We start from the raw sequence: 21,208 nt of genomic DNA, 5'->3' as shown, positions 1-21,208 counted from the left end.
TTTTAATTTATTAACAATATAAAAAAAATTACGTTGGTATTTTATATAAATTAAACTAAAAGTACTTTTGCATTTTAAATTTTTTAACACATTCATCTTTTATTTAAGTTAAAGAAAATGATTATTTTTATATCTTATTTTGAGGTGTCAAATTGGTGAAAGAAGAAAGAAATGGGAAAAAAAGAAAGTAAAATATATAACAAATGCTATGATAAAAAAGAAGAGATAATAAAAATTAAAAAATAGATGTTAAAACTATATATATAAGAGCACAACTCAATATAAAAAATATGTAACACACAATAATTTTCCCTTATATTCTATTTATTTGTTTGTAGAAAGACACGTCTATTTCAAACTATATATTGAATAACAGACACATTTTTATAATATATTTATTAATAAATGTATCTATCATAGGCATGTTTATTGTTTAATGAAGAAGATATCTCTTATACATAGAAGGCATCTTTGCGGATTGATAAAAGGATAAATCATTGCATAGTAATGTCTATTGATTAGTAAAAGAGTATGTGGCCATTTGTTTAAGTTTTTTTTAATATTTTTTAAAAGTATTTAAAAGTAAATTTATTTTATAATTTTTTATATTTTATTTTATTTTATTTATTTATTTTAATTATAAAATACTTTTATTTTAAAAAGGTAGCTATAATTTCAGTTTTTTATGAGAAAAATAATTTATCAAAATAATCAGAAATTTGATTTTTTTTCATATTCTATTTTTTAAAAACTTAAACAAACATCTTAACAGTTTTTTAAAGTGATTTGTTTAAAAGATTTGCTCTCTTTATCCCTTTTCCTTCCTTTAAAATTTCTTTTATTTTTTCTTAATTCTTTCAAGAACTATTAGGTATTGAGAGATTTAAGAACCTTTTCTAATTGAAACTATAATATCCTTGACTAGTAGTAAACATTGAAGTAGAAGTGAAATTCTACTCTAGACTGTACTTGAATTGACGGAAGATGATGGAGTGGCAGAATAGCATATAACTTTTCCTTTCACCTTTTATATAAAAGATAGAGTAAAATGAATTATAATATTTTTTATTGTTATATTGTCTTATAATACAAACAATTGAACAAGTGACATTAGAACTTTATAAACAGGATTAAAGAAAAAAAAAAATTACAGACTATCGGCATCATAATATTTTAGGTTTCATATAAAGTTATGGCCAAAAATTTGAGACATAAAGAAAATAATTTTTTTTCTTCATTAAACAATAAAACATAGGAAAATTACCTACATAAATAAGACAATTGAATAAAATAATAATAATTTGAAAGTTCTAAATGGAATCAAATTGATTAGAGACTGAATTTATTAAGAAAAGTTGAGAGATTTAGAGACGGTTTGATTTTAACAAATGTTTTCTATTATTATTTTTTATTTTTTATTTTTTATTTTCATTTTATTTCCTGTTCTCTAAGATACAAAGGAAACATTGAAAACATCTTCTTCTTCTTTTGTTTTTACTGTTTTCTATACAAATCTTTAAAAACAGGAAACAAAATAAAAACAAAGTGACAAATTTGTAATTAAAAGTGGAACCAGAAAATGAAATAGAAAACATTTTCACAAACCAATCAGCCCTTAACTCAAATAGTCAAAATTGCACATCATCTAAATTAGAATGATTGAAAATGCAATTAAACATTAAAGTAATTACACTTAAACCATAACATAAAGTATGTAGTAGGCTATGTAAAAATGATTCTCCGAGGTTGTCTAAGAAAAGTAATTACAGATTTTCCATCTAATTTTTTCGTCCCTTATTTCTTCTGTTTGAGACTACAACCCATCCATCATCTGCTTCACCTGCAACCTCTGGCAGAAGCTCATTAACTTGCATGTTCACTGAACTTGTGTTCAATTCAGATGTTGGAATGTCCAGATTCATGTGTGAAGCACTGTTGTCGCTAATAATGTTTTCATCATTATCATCATCTTCATCTGTATCATCTTCATCATCATTCACAATCTAGCACATCATAAAGGACTAACATTATTACTCTTTCAAATTCAAGGGAAGAGGATGATCATCCAAAAATGTTGCCTAGGCTACACATAAACAGGGAAAAATGTGTATACATCAATCAAATAGGCTTAGTAAACATATATAACAAGTTGACAATTACCAACATCATGTCTCATGCCAGGAGAACAACCAAAATGTTCTGTTTTTTTGGGGGGGGGTTGTTAGGACTGCTACAGAGAACCAGAAGGGAAGCAAAATTGTAGGCAAAGAAGACAGACTGGGATTCAGTCGTAGCATCATGCAGTATCTAAAATGTTGGAGCTTGATGAAAATATCATATGGAAATCTTATGTTTTAGCTTTTACTATGATTTTAAGCCAAACATATTTTATAGGTGTGGCTTTGTATTGGTTGTTACAGAATAGGCATGTGTGTGGTAGATTAGCTTAAATCCAAATGAATGATCAATGGAATCTTAATCTAAACAAGTACAAGTGTAAATCTAACTCATCTAATCAATTACAAGGTATTTGGAGTTGATTACATGGTTTAGACTAACACTTAGATTTTGTTCAAATAAAACTGTTTTGTAGAAGTATCGGGTTAATTGATTACACATGCTTTGTAATTATTAAAACGGTATTTTAACAAAACTGTCTATCTGATTTAATAGATTACCATAATTTTGTAATTAATTATACACGTTAAAAATTCATTTGAACAAAATTCATGCTCTCAGAACAATCGATTACAATAACATTTAATCAGTTACATGATATTTTTGGACAATATACAGGCTACATTGAACACTTTAATTGGTTATCAAAGTTTGATAATCAATTAAAATAGGCTTGTTTTGTTAGTTTTAAAAAGCTTATCTCTTCTAACTTAAAATGTACGATTTTCACTTTGCTAAAATTTTTACAAAATACACTTTAAGAGAGAACCAAAGGGTTATTGCTATTCCATAGAATGTGATTGTTCATGAGCAAGATTCAGTGATCATCTTTTACGGAGAAAAATTCAAGGATTTCTGCACAAATAAAGGTGTAATCGATCCTTATCTTTGTTTCATTTTCGATTCATAACTGATATGGAAATGATTTTTCCATAGGTTTGAGAATCATAGTTTTTGATTCTTGGTTAAATTTTTCTTGTAGGGTTCAAGAAAAGTTTAGAATCATAGTGTTTAATTCTAGTTTTGCTTTTCTTGTAGGGTTCAAGAAATGATTAAGAAAATTGCACGTGCATAGTATTTGTAACATACAGTGTTTCTTAGTGAAAAAGATTTGACTAGTGTTGTCAAACTAACACTGGATGTAGGCCGGAGTTGACTGAACCAGTATAAATTCTTGTATATAGTTTTTGTTTAAAGTATGGAATTATTTTAAAACGCATTTGTAATCTGAATACTTTAAGCAATAAGATGTGGCTGTAACATACCTGCATTACACGAGGATCAGCAGCTTGCTTAAGATTGGCTTCCCTGAGAATCTCAACAGACTTAAAATTACCTTCTAAGCATTCTTCATGCATAACCATTAGTTTTTCAGCTACCTACATAATCACAAACATGGAGATGAAAAATAAGCACAATTGGACATTGCAAAGGCAAACACACACAACAACAACAACAACAAAGCCTTATCTCACTAGGTGAGTAAAGGCAAACACGCACACATATAAAAAAGGGTAAATTACATTTACACCTCCTGAAGTTTAACAAAATTCAATTTGATACCCTCCCGTTTTTACATTACTACAACCTCCCCTGACTCATAACTGCATAAGAAATTGAGGAGGGGGTGATTTCTGCAATTGATAAGGGTACGCAGTATAATGCTGAGATAAATTAAGAGAAGTTTGTGTAGGATGAAAAAAATAACGGTTGTCGGGTGAAATTTTGTTAAACAGAAGTGAATTTAATTTGCCCTAAAAATATCAGGTCATGCGAATAGCAAAGAAATATACAGAGTTCAAATCTATTTGACAGAGTCTTATGAAAATTAATATGACCCATCTGGAATGTAATTCTAATTTAAATTTGACTGCATTTAAAACCTTCAACCCTCGCATACCTTATTAGAAATGATATCAGCAGAGTTCAACAATGAATACTTACAAGGCCAACAAATTCAATGAGAAAATATATACCTCTTCAATACTGCCATCCTCAACCTCCACATTGAGAGAAAGCATACCTTGATCGAGTATCTCTTCTAAGTCATCAATATAAAGTGGCTCTGAGCAGAAACAATAAAAAATTAAAATTAAACAAAAAAAAAACTTAAATGAATGTGAGTTTTTTCTTACATTATACCTTTGGATTGAACGAACCATGAAAGTATGTGAGAGGCAAATTGATCAGCTTTGAGACGTGACTGATGCCCACCCCATTCGTTCTCAACAGCCGTTTGAAGAGCTGACCAACGAAACAGAACCAAACCAATTCCTTCACTCAAAACTCTTTTTGACTCTTCTTGTAACCTTCTCGAATTCTCCATTCTTCTCTCTCTACTTTCTGTATTACCAGAACCATAGTTATCAATTTCAGATAGTGGCGCGTGGCAGCCAACACCAAAATACTATAGCAAGATAATGCATAGCGGGATAACCGCTATTTAGAAATTTTATATGTAAATAAAGTAATTTATACTTTATATATAAATGCTAAAAGATTTTTTAAAGAACTCAAAATCCATGACTTAGTCATAATTAAAAATAAGAAGTCATAGTTAGGTATAACATACAAGTAAATAACAATAAAAGTAAAAAAAATTCCCAAAAGTCGTGCTTTTTTAGGGCAAAAATGATTCTTTTTTAAATTCCCAAACGACTCTAGCAGCGCAGCTGCTATTCAAAACCACTCTGCTATTCAAATTTTATAGCAGCCTATGGCTAGAGCGTGACATCTGGTATCAAAGTTAAGTTAATCGTAGCAGGAAGCAGCAGACTTCAGTCTTAGCTATATATGACAACTTTGTGCAACCTGCAATGTCAAAACTGAATGAGTACTACAAGAACTGGGCAATGCTCATGGAGAACTTCTTAAGGTCAAAAGAGTATTGGAATCTTGTAGTGTGGAGCAACTTCAAGAGAAAGGACTGACAGTTGAATGAAGAAAAATAAGTGCAGTGTTTTTCTGAAAAAGGGCTTATTTTTTAAACCTCTATGACTACTAATTGCATGTTTTCTGTCTGTGTTAAATCTGGAATTTCTCAACCTTGTTTTCAGGTTAGTTCAGTGTCACCAGCTCAAGTTTGGCACTCTCACTAAGGTCACTTGAGCTCAGTGGACAGAACTTTATTGGAGTATGATATGGTAAGAGGACTGCCCACTTTTAAGCCACCAACTCAACTTTGTGAACATTTTCTCAAAGGGATTTTCACACCAGTAGCTCGTCTTGGAACTCTCATAACTGTTATTGCACTGGCACCAACAAAAAGATGGAGGATTTTCCAACTAGATATTAAATTAGCCTTTTTGCATGGAGCAATCAATTAAGATGTCTACCTAGAGCAACCACCAGGTTACGTACTTTAGGGGCATGAACATCAAGTATACAAGCTTAAAAAGGCCTTATATGGCCTTAAGCAGGCTCTTGGAGCCTGGTATAACAAGCTGGAGTCTCATCTTACAGCTATTCTGTTTTGTGCGCAATTATTGAGGTAACAGGTCACAGAGAGACTGAATACCACTATGCTGAATTGGCATTAACGGAGAACTAATTCAACTAATTGGCAATAAAACGTATACTACTAAGTGCATAAAATCAAAGAAGCGGTTGCACACAAGTGAAGTTGCATAAAGCTTAGGAAAAACTTCTGAATTTATATACCTACGGGGCAACCCATATAGATCACACTATTTATCTCAATATTCAAGCGAATGGAGGATGATGGTGAGTTTTGCATATGCATACAAGTTAACAAGAAAGTGTTGATATTAAAGAAGCAGTGAGAGAATGTGGCATTAAGTACCGGAAACTGACTCTGAGCTCGATTGCCCTTGTCGATGGGGTGACGGAGAACGGAGACGCAGAGCCCTTGTCGATGGAGTGACGGAGAACGGAGACCCACGTGGTTTTTAAGGTTTTTCTTTTCTTTTCTGTTTATAAAAGTGGAGCTCTGCGTCACCGTATCATACTCCAATAGACAACACTCAAAGAGGAGCTCGATTGCCTTTGTCGATGGGTGATGGAGAGCGAGATATGCAGCGGCGCAAACCACCGAGACGTTTTAAAGTTTTTTCTCTTCCTTTATTCTTTTAAATTTATTTGTTTAATCTACCCTTCAATGGAAATAGGTTGGGCCGTTTACATAACCTTAGCCTTAGTTTATTTAAAGTCTAATCCAACTTAATTTATTTAATTAATATATTTAGTTTAAATTTTTTTTAAAATTAATTAATTAAATAGATTATACTTAAATTTAAAAAAAATTATTAAACTTATTAAAATGATCTATTTAAAATTTATAACATATTAAATAATTTCATATAAAAATTAAATATAATAATATACTAAATTAATTAAATTTTAAAATAATAAAATTATAAATTAAAAACTTTAATCTTTTTTGTTAGAGTGAAAAGATATCTCTACTACTTATTTTTTAAATGAGAGTTTTATTTGTTAGAGTTTTTTTTTCATATCCTATATGTATAACAATAATTTATTATCTTGATTACATCTGATATTATTTTGTCTAATTTCATCCATCATTTTTTTTATAATTTTGCTCATTTATTTATATTATATTATTTTTAATAGTTTATTTATATAAGCCTTATAACTTTTAAAAAATATACATATTTAGATGGTTTAATAGTCTATTTATAAAGAAATTTAATAACCTATTGAATATCTTGATACAAAATAGGTCATTAAAATAGTTAATAAGTCAAATCAGACTTTTAAAAAGAACATATTAGGCTTAATAAAAAATATATAACAGGTATTAAGTTAGGCTTAAGCTTCAAAATTATTAAACAGATTAGGCCTATTTATGCAAAGTTTATTCTAATTTAGCCTATTTTCATCCCTAACTACACTCAATAAGCAAATTTTTATCCTACAAGATTTCAGTATTATCTATTTAAGCATCTCTATTTTTTAAAGTTGAAATTAAGTTTTTTATCTTAAAATTAAAAAAGTAAAAATTAGGCTAAATGTATTCAATTAAAAAATTTAAAGAATATTTTTAAAAACTATAAGCAATTCAAAGTAAATAGATTATAAGAAAAAAAAAGTAAATAGATTAAATATTCAATTAAGTTTTTAAAAAATAAATTTTTTTAATTTAAACATTTATATATAACAGATTCACTTATCTGATTAAATGGTTTAATACAATTATTTATTTATTTATTTATTTATTTATTTATTTCTATAACAAAAAAATTTATTTCAAATTAAGTTTGAAAATTAAAATTCGACTATATGATTTTTTTTATGTTACTTTTTTATGCCATTCTTTTGGAAATATAATTTTAGAAATGCAACAATTTTAAGTCTTTTTGAAGCATTGAATTTATTATTAACATTGATAGGAATGTCAAATTTTGTTATTCTTATTAGAAATAAAGATGAAAATTAGCTTAGAAAAACTTCTGTATTTATTAATATTTATAAAAATATTTATGTTAAAATAGCTTAAAATTTAAATATTAGGTATTTCTTGTATTATTTTTTATGATGAAAATTATTTTACTTTTTTTACATAATAATCTTATTTGTGATATAAAAAAATGACTGAAGAAAAATTTACAAATTATCATTAAATAACCATAGATGAAAATAATACGTTTAAATTTTTTACTTAAATTGAGAGTTTTTTCATATTATAGTTTTAAAAATTGAGTCTCATTTCGTACAAAGATATCACGTGAGTCTTATATGTAAAATTACAATTTTTTTTCTCTGTTTCTTTGTTTTTCTCTAAAAAAAATTACTTTTTTATTTTAAAAAAAAGTTAGAACAATCTTATTTAATTAAAAAAATTAATGAATATTTTTAAAAATTATATACAATTCAATTATATGCATTGTTTGAAATATTTATCTATAATATATTCACTTGTCCAACTAGACAATTTATTACAAATAGTTATTTATTTATTTATTTATTTTTATAACAAGAAAATTTATTTCAAATTGAATTTGAGTAGAACTATTAAATTTTGACTATATGATTTTTTTTTTGTTGTTTTTTCTATGCCATTATTTCATAAACATAATTTAGATATTACTTTTAGAATAAATTTTTTTTAAGTGATTAATACATTTTAAAAAAATAAAAAGAGTAGTATTTAAAACAAAGGAGATAAAAAAGGTAATTACTCTTTTTTTTTCACCTCCAATGCCAAAAATATTGGCTTGTCAATTTTCTATGTGTTGTTGGTTTCTTAGTCTATTTAATAATCAATTAATTAGTAGGGAAAAATGTTAAAACATAGAGTAAAAAATGTGTTGCTTAGATAAATTAAAATATGTCTTACATTCAATGTTGCACTTTCATGTCCAAGGTTTATTCTTCTAATTCTATGCACCAAAAATCTCCTAGGCATTCTCTTCATTTCAATCTTCAGATTATTCTCTTGAAAACTAATATATGAATAATCCTGACAACTAATGCATGAATATTCATCCAAATAATAATAATAATTTTTATTTTTTTCTCTCATATTTTATCTTATCTAAGCAACACATTTTTTTTTTTACTTTACATTCCATCCTCTTATGTTTTTTCCATGTTTGACAATAATTATTTCAATAAAAAAAAATGTATTTTTCAAAAACTGACACAAGAAACTCTTAAAAACAAAGGATTTTTTTTTTAAAAAAAAAACTAAACAGGTATTTAATTCCCAAAATTACTGTACATTTTTAATGCATACAAGTTATTCTTGAAATTTATAGAAGTCATAGCAATTTAAACCCTTTTATTTCTCTATTTGATCACTGCAAAGGGATAAGCTGACAAATTTTAAAAGTTATTATTAACTCATACAAAATTGAATATAAGACAGAATAGTATGTATAAGAGCAAATTAAAAGATTGAATTACTAACTCACTCAATAAATATCACCCTAAAATAATTTTTTTAAAAATTATCTCATTTTGATCTACATCCATCTATCCCGTCCACCTATATAATGCTATTAAGCTCTACTAGATAAAGGAATCACTATTGTCAATGCTACTAAGCTCTACTATATAAAGGAATCACTATTATCACTGAAACATAACGAAACTTTAAATGACACAATAGTTCTTAGTAATACAAAATCACTATATTAACACCTAAAACTTACAAATATTAATCATATTAATCCAAGACAATAGTCCTACAAAAGCACAAATATAACCAATATTTATAATTTCTAAAACCAAGGTAAAATTTTTAACTTTAATTTTCAAGAACGAATTTAAATGTTTACTTTAATAACATTATTGTCATCATTGGTGGAGAATTATGATTTAGAACTACCGATTTGTTCTATATCTTCATTCTTATTTGTTTTTTCCTGATTAAATGAAGTTTGTTACCTTACTTCCTTCCATGGATAGAAAAGTTTGGCACAGAAGAAGGCGGCTAGTTTTGTTTCTTTTTATATTTTTATTTTTATAACGTATGCAAATTACCTCAATGGAATGTATATAACCCCTTTACTTATAAAGTAGTTTGTAACCAATTCAAAAAGAAACGCACAAAATTGACTGCGGAAGAACCTCACTATTGTCAATTGGCTAGTTTTGAATATCACAAGACATCTGAAGGTATTTTAACCCAAAGATAATAAAAAATCTAATAAAATGTTAGTTTTCTAAATTATCAAATCCTTGAATAACAATCATAAAATTCATAAATTATTACAATTATCATAATTCATTTTGCATCTAATAATGGATGAAGAATCAAAACGCTCCCTTGACGAACAAAAAGCCCAAGCATTCCCAGGTCTAAAGTCAATATCCACAGCAGAGAATCATCAACACAGTTCTTCAGCAAATATTATATCAAATGCAAATTGAACTGCACCCAAAAGTCATATAGCAGGATTTGACATTAATATACGAGTTTAATTTTGTGCAATGGTCGGTGCAAAAACTTTTGAATTATATCCAATCATGCGTTGCCAAAGAGTCATAGATTAGAGAATATAAGAGACAACACATCTTAAAATTGTTCAATTGATATGCATTTCCTTGCCTCCCCTTTCCCACACCCCCCAAATTGTGTGCAATGCACCAGAAACCGAGAACACTACAACTGCAATTTAATAAATTGTCCATTTTGCTCCATCTTTTTATTTTTATCTTTTTCATCTTTACTTTCCTAAATATAGGGGTAGCACCAGACTAATAGGCTTTTAGCTTATTAATTTTTTAAAGAAAGAACATAAAAAAATTAGGTAGTTATAGTATTTCAAACTGTTAGAAATCGGAACCAGAGAAGCTAAGAGAGAGTGAGACTGAAGTCATTCAAAACTGAAATGTAAGATACAGTAATGTGTCTTATATACAGAGAGGCCTATCTACTATTCTGTTACAACACAAAAGCTAAAGTAAACTGATTTTGTGCTAATAGTAAACTGATTCTGTTATAGATATAACAGGCCTACATTTTGACTTTGGTTTTAGTTCCCTTAAGCTATTTTGTAAGTTTTAATCCCTAATTTTTCTAAATTGGCCCCTAATAACCACTAAATGATGATATGATTTAAGAAGAGACTATCATATGTCGATGACTATGTGTCACCACATTAGTGAGAGGGATCAAAACCCCTAAGTTACACAAATATAGGGACCAAAACCATAACAAATTAGAGGGCCAAAAATGAAAAACTGTTGAAAATGTAGGAACTGAAATCATATTTAAGCTTGAAAGAAATGTATCTACTGTGCTACATAGGAACAGACAAGGTAAACCAACTTTATTGGATGATTGGATCACTCTGGTGAAAGATGACACAACCTTCACTAGCCTAAGCTACAAACATGAATTGTCATAAGCTACAAACCTGCACTCTGGATTTTTTTATTCATCATCACCATTCTGCAATTCTTGTCTCCTCGAACAATAAAGAAGGCTTCAGAAGTGAGAGAAGTTTTTCTTTCCCCAGTATTTGTGCCCATATATGGTCATACTTTGGATTAAGTCGATAGAAACTTGAAAAGTTGGGAATTCTCAATGAAGTCAGCATATGCAGTGGCATCTTCACTATTCTTCAACGTCAAACTGTGATATTGACCCAAGTCCACCCATTAGCCATATAGGCTTTCATAACAATCTGTTACCAAAAGAACTCCTTGTTTGACACTAAAGATTTTATTTTCCAACTCATAATGAGTAGAGATGTCCTTCTTCAAGGAATAGGTTTGACAGAGATTATCCCAAATCTATAGGTAGTAGAGAAAAACATGTAATTCGGATTAATTTCCAGAATCAAAGTGCCCCATAACCAAGTCATAATTAGAGAATCCTCATTTCCCATACCTCAAAGTCTTCATCGCCCTTGATTGGAGCTTTGCCTTCAATATGGTTCAGTCTTTTTTGACCTTCAATTGAGCCCACCGTAAATAATTCTGACCATTGAGCCAGTTAGCAGAGAGAATTGTTGGAAGGTCATGACTCATGAGCCCTCAAAGGAATTAGTTTAGTGACTTTGGGTTGTGTGGTGGTCTTGGGTCCTTCTTCAGCCATCACAGCAATAAAACCCAATTTGTAAAAGTACCATCGTGAATGGAGGTTAGGAATGTGGCGCATGAGCTTCACACGCTAGTAGTTGTAACAGTGCATCTGGTGCGTGGTGAGGTTTCCAGCGACGCCACTTTAGGGTATGGCCGATCTCAATGGTACAATTCTGATGGTAGTTTTTCCGGTCTGATCAAAGCAATCTCTGATAGTAGGCCTCACAGTGATGGATGATGGATGGTGTATAGGAACTAAAATATAATTGGTACAATTAAGGTACCAAGCACTGGGTTGCTGCACTCAAGGGAACCTAGGGTTCAAGTGTTGTAATGAAGACAACTACAGGGTTTATGCACGCAAAAGCAGAGCTCCAAAGGATCAGGAGTTCTAATACCAACTTAAAAGTAAGAGATTGAATATTATTTTGTGTATATTGTATTTGACCCAAGGTCTGAATTTATACAAGTGAACAAAGATCTATAAACGGAATCCCAATATTACAATCTTAATTACCGTATTCACGCAATCCCAATATTATGTTCCTAATTACTATATTTACACATCGACGTTCCTAGTTAACATATTTACATGTCAATAGAACAAAAGATAATCTTGCACCAAATCAGGAAATATTCTCTCAACAAATTTTAACCTGGGATAAATTCAAGAAGGCTTTAACGATTTGGTTTGGAGGAATATTGTTTGAGAACCCCTAATAAGAGTTATCTGAATTGAAGCAAGGAGGAAGTGTTGAAGAGTATATTGAAGCATTTGAATTCCTTTCTGCACAAGTAGATAAACTACCAGAGGAGCAGTACTTGGGGTACTTTATGAATGAGTGGGCTACAAATGGAGATAAGCACATAGTTCAAACTTCGAGGCCAAAGTCTAGGTAGCAGCTATGCAGTTAGCAAGAGATTCGTAGGCAGAAAGGACAGAACTGTCAATGGGAGCAAATACACGGTGATCCAAATCAGGATTCTCAAGTGGTGCTAGCAGGTTCTCAAAATTAGGCAGTGGGATGCGTGGATGGGAAGCTAGTCTTCTAACTGCCTACTCCGATAACTACACATTACATTCTGAATATAAAACTGCCACCTCCAGTATTAAAGCAACAGCGTGAACATGCATATACAATTTTTTTATGGCCAATTACCAAATATCACTTTTGCCACAAAAATAATTCTAGCATACCTTCCTCAGTCTGGAGATTGGGTTGATCAACCAGGAGTTGCTGAAGCGCACCAAGATCCTTAGCACTGAAATGCAATTAATGTAAAGTGAGCCATACAACACAAAATAAAACATTAGGCACCGTAAACAGAAAAATTGGCATCGTTAAATGAAAAACAAGTATCATGAATAAAGTAAATGACAAATCTTGCTATCTCTATGCATATAGAAATGAATGCAAATGCAATTGAGTACACAGGTCACCAGTCTGCACCTTTGCCTTGTTTTCGTTTTCTTTTTCTTCATCCCTTTGTGTTTATTTTTGACTCAATTCTTTCCAAAGATCAGAAAACCAGAGTGCTTTCAGAACAGGTGGACAAAGTTCTGATGGCACTCTATTTGCAAATCAAGTAGTGAAAGATGACAAAAATACATGAAATGTCACTAGGCTTTTGAGTTGGGTACCTTTGGCAAGAATTTGATAGAAAGGGCTTTGATGCGAGATGTAGAAGGTGGATTTCCTTCTACATTTTATGTGATTATGAATAATAGCAAAAGTAGAGGACCAGTTGGTTTGAATAGAGAGAACAAAGTTCTTTTACATGCCTTTGTGGCTGCTTCTCAAAGTTATAACAGCCTCTCATTTACTTTCACACACATATATATATAGTGAAAGGAAGGAATCACACACGCATGTGGTGTGCACATGCACAAGTGCAAACACATTGTCACAGGAAAGAACCATATAAAGGGTAAGTGTCCATATACATGTACACAATTATGACTTTAGAATGGTTAGCCTATAGCATTGGCATCATCATACCTGGGCTTTAAGACCATTGCTGATATTGCTGAGACCACTGATGATTTTAACAAATACCTATTTCAAAAGAAAAGAACTAGTAACTTAGTTTCTAAAAACTGAAATTCAATGAAAATGACATTATCAGAAGTAAAACCAATGAAGAAAGCACCTCTGCACAAAGCTTCTAAAGCAGAAAGTTAATTTTTCAATATCAATACTCATTTTTTAGTTTAGCAGTAGTTTCTTGATGATAAACAATCATGACTTTTCAAACCAAAAACTGAAAACAGAAGAGTGATTGTATTTTCTTAGTTTTCCAAAACTTCTGGCCCAGTAATGAAACTGATGGAAACCATTAAGGGGAGGAAGCTAAGTGATTGCACCAAATGATGTGTTTCACAGAATGTGAGAATGCACCCCTACTGGCAACTCCATTAACAGAATTTTATCCTCATGATAAAATCTCCAATCCTCCAACCATGAAAGACAGATAATATATTTGGTTTTGAGGAAAGGGTAAAAAATGTTAACATACAGCCCTTTACATTGCATCATTGGGCAAGGTATCAGAAGGAAAGAGATGGGACAAGAGAAGCAGTGAGTGAAGCATATTGTAAGGCTTTTGAAGGATTCTATAAACATCTTGGGACAAAGTATGGTGAAAGGAGAGGATTTATAAACTTGCCAAAAGTAGAGAAAGAAAATCTAAGGATTTGGATCAAGTTAGATGAATTAAGAATGAAAAAGGAGAAGTTTTTATTTTGAATCAAGATATCAAAGGCAAATGGGAAAAGTATTTCTATAAACTTTTTAATGAGACAAGGAGCAAATGAAAAATTTAGCAAGATTTGAAAGGCAAGCGAATCATCTAACTTTGACATAGAAGTAAAAGCTCTTAAGAAAATGGAAAATAGTAAAGCAGTTAGTCCCGATAATATTTTTATAGTACTTTGGAAGTAAAAGAAGCTCTTAAGAAAATGGAAAATAATAAAGCAGTTAGCCCCGATAATATTCTTATAGAAATTTGGAAAAGTTGGAGAAAACAATGACTAGAGTAATTCACTAAGCTCTTTAATGAAATTTAGAGATTTAAAAATATGTCAGATGAATGAAGGAAGAGCACTTTGGTTCTATATACAAGAATAAAGATGATATCCAAAATTGTGTAAATTATAAAAAGATTAAATTCATGAGTCACATTATGAAGTTGTGGAAAAATGTGATTAAACATAAAATATGGGAGAAAATTGAGATTATAGAAAAACAATTTGGTTTTCTACCAAGAAGGTCTACAACAAAATCTATATATCTTTCACGAAAGATTATAGAAAAATATCATTATAAAGAAAAGGACCTACACATGATTTTTATTGACTTGAAAAAACATATAATCGAGTACCAAGATAAGTGCAATGGAAAGCTTTCAAAAAGAAACAGGTCCATGTAGCATATATTCGAGCTATACAAGATATGTATGAGGGAGTAACTACATATGTGAAAACCTTTGGAGACGTATCTAAAGACTTTCCAATTGGAATAATCTTACATCAAGGCTCCACTTTGAACCTTTAATTGGTTAATCTAATTTTAGATGTACTTACAAATGACATACAAAATATTATCTCTCAATGCATGCTTTTTACATATGACATAATGTTGGTTGATGATTCGAAAGAAAAAGTTAATGTTAAACTTGAATTACAGAAGAAGACTTTAGAATCTAAAAGTTTTCATATGAGTAGAAGACAAAGTATATGCTTTGTAGGTTTAACAAAAAAAAACAAGATGAAGATTATGCTTTAAAAATTAAAATTGAAATGATATCATACTACAAGTTTTCAGTTTTATGTATTTGGAATCGATTATACACAATGATGAGGAAATTAATAAAGATAGTACTCATAAGTGAAAAATGATATCAGAAGTTATTCATAACCATAAGGTATTTATCAAGTCAAAAGAAAAGTTTTACTGTACTACAATATCAACTAGCCTACATGATAGTAAATGTTGAACTTTAAAGAAATAATACAAGAAAAAAATGAGTAGGAGAAATGAAAATACTAACGTAGATGAGTGGAGACACAAGAAAGGACAAGATACAAAATGATAATATATAAGAGAATATTGGAGTAGCACCTATGATGAAAAAGATTATTAAAATCATCTACAGTGGTTTATTCATGTACAGAAAAGACTTTTAGAGGTACAAATAAGAAGAGGGGATTGCATGACTTGTAGTCCAATAAAAAGAGATCATAAGTGACCAAAAAGAACCTGAGACGAAGTAATTAAATGAGACATTTTGATTAAATAGATATTTGAAAATTTAACTTTTGACCGAGCTTAATAGCGTCATGTGATCTATGTAACCGACCTCATCTAGTGAGATAAAACTTGATTGTCGTTGTTGTTGTATGGCGTGTTGATGTTGGGTCAGTCAAAATTTACCGTTGACACAAATGAAATAGCTCTACCAACTGAGATATTTGTCCAGAGTGCAGTTTATGAAACTCTAATGCATTTGGTTGAGTACTGAATCAATACTCACACTTTTAAGTGGACCTTTGCACATGCATTTGTTATGGAATAGTATAATGTTTGTTGCTGCTCTTTGATGTTCTAGTTCTACTCATAGCTGTTAGGGAGTTGCCATTTTTTACATGCAGAGATTTGCCATAGTTGTCTATTTCGGAGGATATCTTATCCTCCCATAGTTGTCCTTTCCATCTTTTACCTCCTATAAAATTTCTTTTTCTGTCATAAAAAAAGTAATAACAGAAATGACATTATTATTCTTGTGGGATAATTATAATGGAAAATATTACAAGGTTGTTTCTCTACCAGATGATCAATTTTGGGTTATCCTTTAGCACTTCTTATAATATGCTTCAGCTTGTGGACCTGTTACAAAAAAGAAATGTCACAGGTAGGTCCACAGCTCTAATGCAAGGATACTTCAAAATTGATGACAAATTCATATCATACCCTTACCGGAATCCTACAAAATCAACAAAATTTTAAAATTGATAACATATATGTATTATACCCAATACTGTACAGTCTTGTACCCATACAACATGGGTCCACAGCTATCCAAAAAGTACAAATTAACGCTCTGGAGCACCACTTTTCTTTTCAGATAAAACCTCATGTTACCCATTGTTTTCTACATCTGTTCCTTCAACCAATTTATGCCATCAGCCTACCAACCGGTTGGTATACTGCTATTGAACTCTTTATAGATCACAAGTCTTTCTAACTAAAATAGAGCTAACTTAAATGGTAGATACCTTGAGTTTTTTTTTTTCTCCTTTTTCTTTTTCTTCTTTTGAAACAAGGCCATCTTAAGATGCTCCATGTATATACACAAATCTCTACTTTGGTTTGCTCTTCAAGGGGAGTTGAAGTGGAGGAAATACTATGTGAAAAAGCAAGCATCTAAGTCCATATGAAATTTAAATAAAATGTAACTCAAATGTTACCAAGTTCAATAAACTTCTTGCCAATCATCCTAGTTCTTGTATCATATCAATTGATGTTTTAAAAATGAAGTTTGTGTTATTACAATTCTGAATTATGTAAAAGCACAACAGAATAGACATCATGAGAAAGTCCTAAAGCTATTCCTTACTCAGAGTTGTATATCTCATGCAAAAACATCAGGCCATCCAAGCAATCAATAAGCCTAGGTTTGATGCCCACTTGCTGCTGTAGTTGTTTCATGGTCAGGCGAGAAGAACCGCCTTTCACTAATTGTCTACCATCACGGTGAATTTTCTCAAGAGATAAGACAATACAATGAAATTCTTCCCTGAAAGTTCAAACTCAAATCTAAACAAATAAGCATGAATCAAACAAATGATCACCCTAAAGATCATCAAGGTTCATAAGCTTGATTATAAAAGCTGAACAAAGAAACACTTCATTTCAGATTTTCATTAAGAACAAATCACGAAGGATAAAACCATGGTAAGTGAAAAACTAACAGAAAATTACAACAACTCAATGTTATATATTACCATTTGATCAATATCATGAAAAAAATTGTACCATTTTCAATTGATATAACCTCTATGATTTGCTCATATTAATATGTAACTTACAGCCATAAGACAAAATTTTAAGGCTTAACTTGAAAGTATCAACCCCTTTCAACAGTTGCTAATAAAGTACACTAAGAAGCTGATTTTGAAAGTTGTTCTCAAGGCAATGTTTGGTAAAAACTCTTGAAAATCTGCTCTACAAGTGGTTCTAAATTTAGTACACATTAATAACTCTTCCAATACTGGAAAAACCAAACAAAACATTTACATCATAATTTTGTGAAATCAATTTGGGCATTTTACACAAAGGGTTCAAACTAGCAAGATAACAACACATTAATCTGAAACTTAAAATGCCTATCAATAATATTATATATGACTTTAGGTCCCTAGTCAGTACATTTTTGCCCAGAAAAATCAGGTAATAATGAATTTATTTAGTGCTTCAACAATCCCCAAGTTTAAAAGAATGGAGACTAGAATCATATAGAAACTTACAAAGTCCTTCTCATAGAAACCAAAATGTTGTTTAACGATTCAATCTGCTTAACTGTAAGAGCATCACTCATGCCGCTAACACAATTTAGAATACCATAATTGTTGGAATTTTGAAGCACCTGCTTACAATCACAATTCACACCAGTTACTTCAAGCCCCCAAGTGATTTCAGAACTACAACATTGTCAATATCAAGGTCAGAGCAGTTATAGGTTAAAAAGTCCATACAGAGACAGTAAGAGTAGTAATCAAATTACCTGCAACCTATCAACAATATGGGAAGCATTCGTAAACTGTGAAATCAAGCAAGATTGAAGCTCTTCCCAATGATTTAATTCTTCCCTAACCTTTCTGAATTTTGACTGAAATTTTTTCACTATTGATTCCATTGTCAGCACTGATACAACCAGTCACAAGCCAGCAACAAGCCTCAGCTCTTTCACAGAAGAAAAAGTAATTATCAAAAACAGTTCCAAGCATGTTACTCAGGCAAAGTGTGAATGGGTACCTTTTTCTTGTGTTCTGTTTAGTTGTTTCTTTGTTTTTAATAGTCAATTTTCTGCATAGTGAGTTAAATACAGTTTTTTCCCCCTTATTTTTTCTGTTTGGTGTGTTACTGTTTCTGGTCTGTATCACACTTCTATTTATTTTCTTTTATTTAGGCAACAAAATTTACAGAGCAGGGCACAATAAGGAAAAATTTTAGAAACTTTGTATCTTAATTAGAAAGAACGGGGAAAGAACTCTATAATTCACAGAACATATTAAAAACACTGCAGAACTTTGAAGGTCTGCACCTCCCTATGCCAAAAGGCCTTAATTTCCTCTCACAAATCACATGATATTCCTCTCTAATCTACTCTCTTATTTACAGGCAACATACCTCATTCAAACTAACTCACCGAACTAACCAACTCACTAATGTAACTAACTAATGGGTAGCTAAGTAACTTATTTTAACTAACTACATAAAACTTCACACAATAAGTAACTAAATCAGAAAAGAGCAAACAAATAGCTTAATACAGATTATAATATGGTGAGAGTTCTGCAGGAGATCAGGGGAACTTTACCTCCCTACAGTTCCCTAGGACAGGACACTATTTCTTGGGCTTATACTACCACTGGTGAGTTTTCAACCAAGTCTGCCTATCATATGGTGGTTAATAATACCTTTGCTCAACAACACGCCTTGTGGAAGCTTATTTGGTCTTGGAATGAACCATATTGCATTAGGTGTTGTTGTGATTACCATAATTAAGACAGAATATGATTACAGTATGGTTCACACACAAATTGGCAGACCAATTTAAAGGCTGCATTAAGATAATGGAAAGGAGTCTGTGAACCAAAGTTTCTCCAACTTTCTAACGATTCTCCACAACAAAATGGAATCCCAAAAAGGAAAAACTGTAACCTCCTTGAAGTAGCTAGAATATTGCTATTCCAAATGTCTGTCTCAAAGTCCTATTGGGGAGAGGTTGTCTTGACTGCGGCCTACTTGATAAACATGGATGAGAGATTATGTCACTGGTGATGATTTAACAGAAGATGATGCTATGAATTTTGCCATGTTTACAGGTGCAGATCTAGTAACATATAATCAAGCATCAAAAAGTCAGCATTGGAGGGGTGCAATGGATGTTGAAATTCAAGCTATTCAAAGAAATGACACATGGAAGCTGGTTGATCCACCACCAAATTGCAAAGTCATAGGTGTTAAGTGGATTTTCAAGACTAAATTAAAGGAAACTGGAGGGATTGACAAATTCAAGGCTAGACTTGTAGCAAAAGGCTACATCCAAGAGGAAGGAATAGATTATGGAGAGATTTTTGCACCAGTAGCTCGTCTTAAAACTGTCAGAACTATTATTGCATTGGCAGCAACAAAAAGACGGAGTATTTTCCAACTAGATATTAAATTAGCCTTTTAGCATGGAGCTATCAATTAAGATGTCTACCTAGAGCAGCTACCAGGTTATGTACTTTAGGGGCATGAACATCAAGTATACAAGCAGGAGACGTTACAGCTATTCTATTCTGTGTGCAATTATTGAGGTAACAGGTCACAGAGAGAGTGAATACCACTATGCTGAATTGGCATTAACGGAGAACTAATTCCAACTAATTGGCAATAAAACGTATACTACTAAGTGCATAAAATCAAAGAAGCGGTTGCACACAAGTGAAGTTGCATAAAGCTTAGGAAAAACTTCTGAATTTATATACCTACGGGGCAACCCATATAGATCACACTATTTATCTCAATATTCAAGCGAATGGAGGATGATGGTGAGTTTTGCATATGCATACAAGTTAACAAGAAAGTGTTGATATTAAAGAAGCAGTGAGAGAATGTGGCATTAAGTACCGGAAACTGACTCTGAGCTCGATTGCCCTTGTCGATGGGGTGACGGAGAACGGAGACGCAGAGCCCTTGTCGATGGAGTGACGGAGAACAGAGACGCAAAGCAGCGGAGATCCTTTCTTTTTCTTTTAACAGCCACGGCCCACGGGGTTTTTAAGGGTTCTTTTCTTTTCTTTTCTTTTTTCTTTTTTCAATTCATCTATTTAAACAATACCCAAAATTTTAAATTTTAGTACTTTCTGTTTACACTTAAGACTTTTTAGTTTTTACTTTTTAAAAAATATATTTCAAAAAAATTTAAAAAAATAAAAATAAAATTTATGTTAACAAATAATTTATTTTTTATTTTTATTTTTAAAAAGAAAAAACTATTTTTAAAAATAAACATATTCTTAGTATTTCTATTTTTTAATGTTCAAATTAAGTTTTTAAATTTGACCGAAAATTCTGAATTTACTTGTATTTTAAATTTAAAATAATATATAAATTTCAAGCAAGAAACTCTTAGAGTTTGAACATATTATTTTAGAAAATATTTAGTTTTTCTAAAAATTATGTTGGAAAGCTAATAAAGAGACATTTTAAATTAAATTAATTATTAATTTTTGTTCCAAAATTTG

The 21,208-nt window shown here is 30.8% G+C and overlaps 2 protein-coding genes across 3 annotated transcripts; both read right to left on the bottom strand.

The window, feature by feature from the left end:
* Nucleotides 1–1,599: 1,599 nt before the first annotated feature.
* LOC113867002 (pre-rRNA-processing protein TSR2 homolog) lies at nucleotides 1,600–6,268 on the bottom strand. 2 transcript variants are annotated; one of them, XM_027501894.1, is made up of 5 exons: nucleotides 5,992–6,247; nucleotides 4,321–4,521; nucleotides 4,155–4,243; nucleotides 3,444–3,557; nucleotides 1,600–2,003 (listed from the first exon to the last, which is right to left on the bottom strand). In XM_027501894.1, exons 2-5 carry the CDS (start codon nucleotides 4,502–4,504, stop codon nucleotides 1,779–1,781), a joined length of 612 nt encoding a protein of 203 aa, XP_027357695.1. In that variant the 5' UTR covers nucleotides 4,505–4,521; nucleotides 5,992–6,247; the 3' UTR covers nucleotides 1,600–1,778. The 2 variants fall into 2 exon arrangements, with proteins under 2 accessions (XP_027357695.1, XP_027357694.1); XM_027501893.1 differs by having other exon boundaries at nucleotides 1,602–2,003; nucleotides 5,981–6,268.
* Nucleotides 6,269–9,720: 3,452 nt separating this feature from the next.
* On the bottom strand, nucleotides 9,721–20,715 carry LOC113867005 (uncharacterized protein At5g43822). Its single transcript, XM_027501899.1, has 7 exons — nucleotides 20,592–20,715; nucleotides 18,478–18,656; nucleotides 18,221–18,339; nucleotides 17,311–17,490; nucleotides 13,695–13,751; nucleotides 12,893–12,957; nucleotides 9,721–10,036 (listed from the first exon to the last, which is right to left on the bottom strand). The coding sequence occupies exons 2-7, from the start codon at nucleotides 18,607–18,609 to the stop codon at nucleotides 9,993–9,995; spliced, it is 597 nt and encodes a 198-aa protein (XP_027357700.1). The 5' UTR covers nucleotides 18,610–18,656; nucleotides 20,592–20,715; the 3' UTR covers nucleotides 9,721–9,992.
* Nucleotides 20,716–21,208: the final 493 nt, after the last annotated feature.

The sequence above is a fragment of the Abrus precatorius genome, unplaced genomic scaffold, assembly GCF_003935025.1.
Source record: "Abrus precatorius isolate BTA unplaced genomic scaffold, Abrus_2018 Scaffold5, whole genome shotgun sequence".
Lineage (NCBI taxonomy): Eukaryota > Viridiplantae > Streptophyta > Magnoliopsida > Fabales > Fabaceae > Abrus > Abrus precatorius.
The sequence above is the reverse complement of the archived record's forward strand: the minus strand, read 5'-3'. Positions and strand labels throughout refer to the sequence as shown.

What these genes read in the sequence shown, in the direction of transcription:
- LOC113867005 (XM_027501899.1), bottom strand. Translation starts at nt 18,609, where the DNA reads ATGGAATCAATAGTGAAAAAATTTCAGTCAAAATTCAGAAAGGTTAGG. An exon ending in CATGAGATATACAACTCTGA is followed by an intron (nt 13,752 to 17,310) that starts GTAAGGAATAGC and finishes CTTTTGAAATAG; the next exon opens with GTATTTGTTAAAATCATCAG. An exon ending in CAATCTCCAGACTGAGGAAG is followed by an intron (nt 10,037 to 12,892) that starts GTATGCTAGAAT and finishes TTTTGGGTGCAG; the next exon opens with TTCAATTTGCATTTGATATA.
- LOC113867002 (XM_027501893.1), bottom strand. Translation starts at nt 4,504, where the DNA reads ATGGAGAATTCGAGAAGGTTACAAGAAGAGTCAAAAAGAGTTTTGAGT. An exon ending in ATGGTTCGTTCAATCCAAAG is followed by an intron (nt 4,244 to 4,320) that starts GTATAATGTAAG and finishes GTTTCTGCTCAG; the next exon opens with AGCCACTTTATATTGATGAC. An exon ending in CTGATCCTCGTGTAATGCAG is followed by an intron (nt 2,004 to 3,443) that starts GTATGTTACAGC and finishes ATGATGTGCTAG; the next exon opens with ATTGTGAATGATGATGAAGA.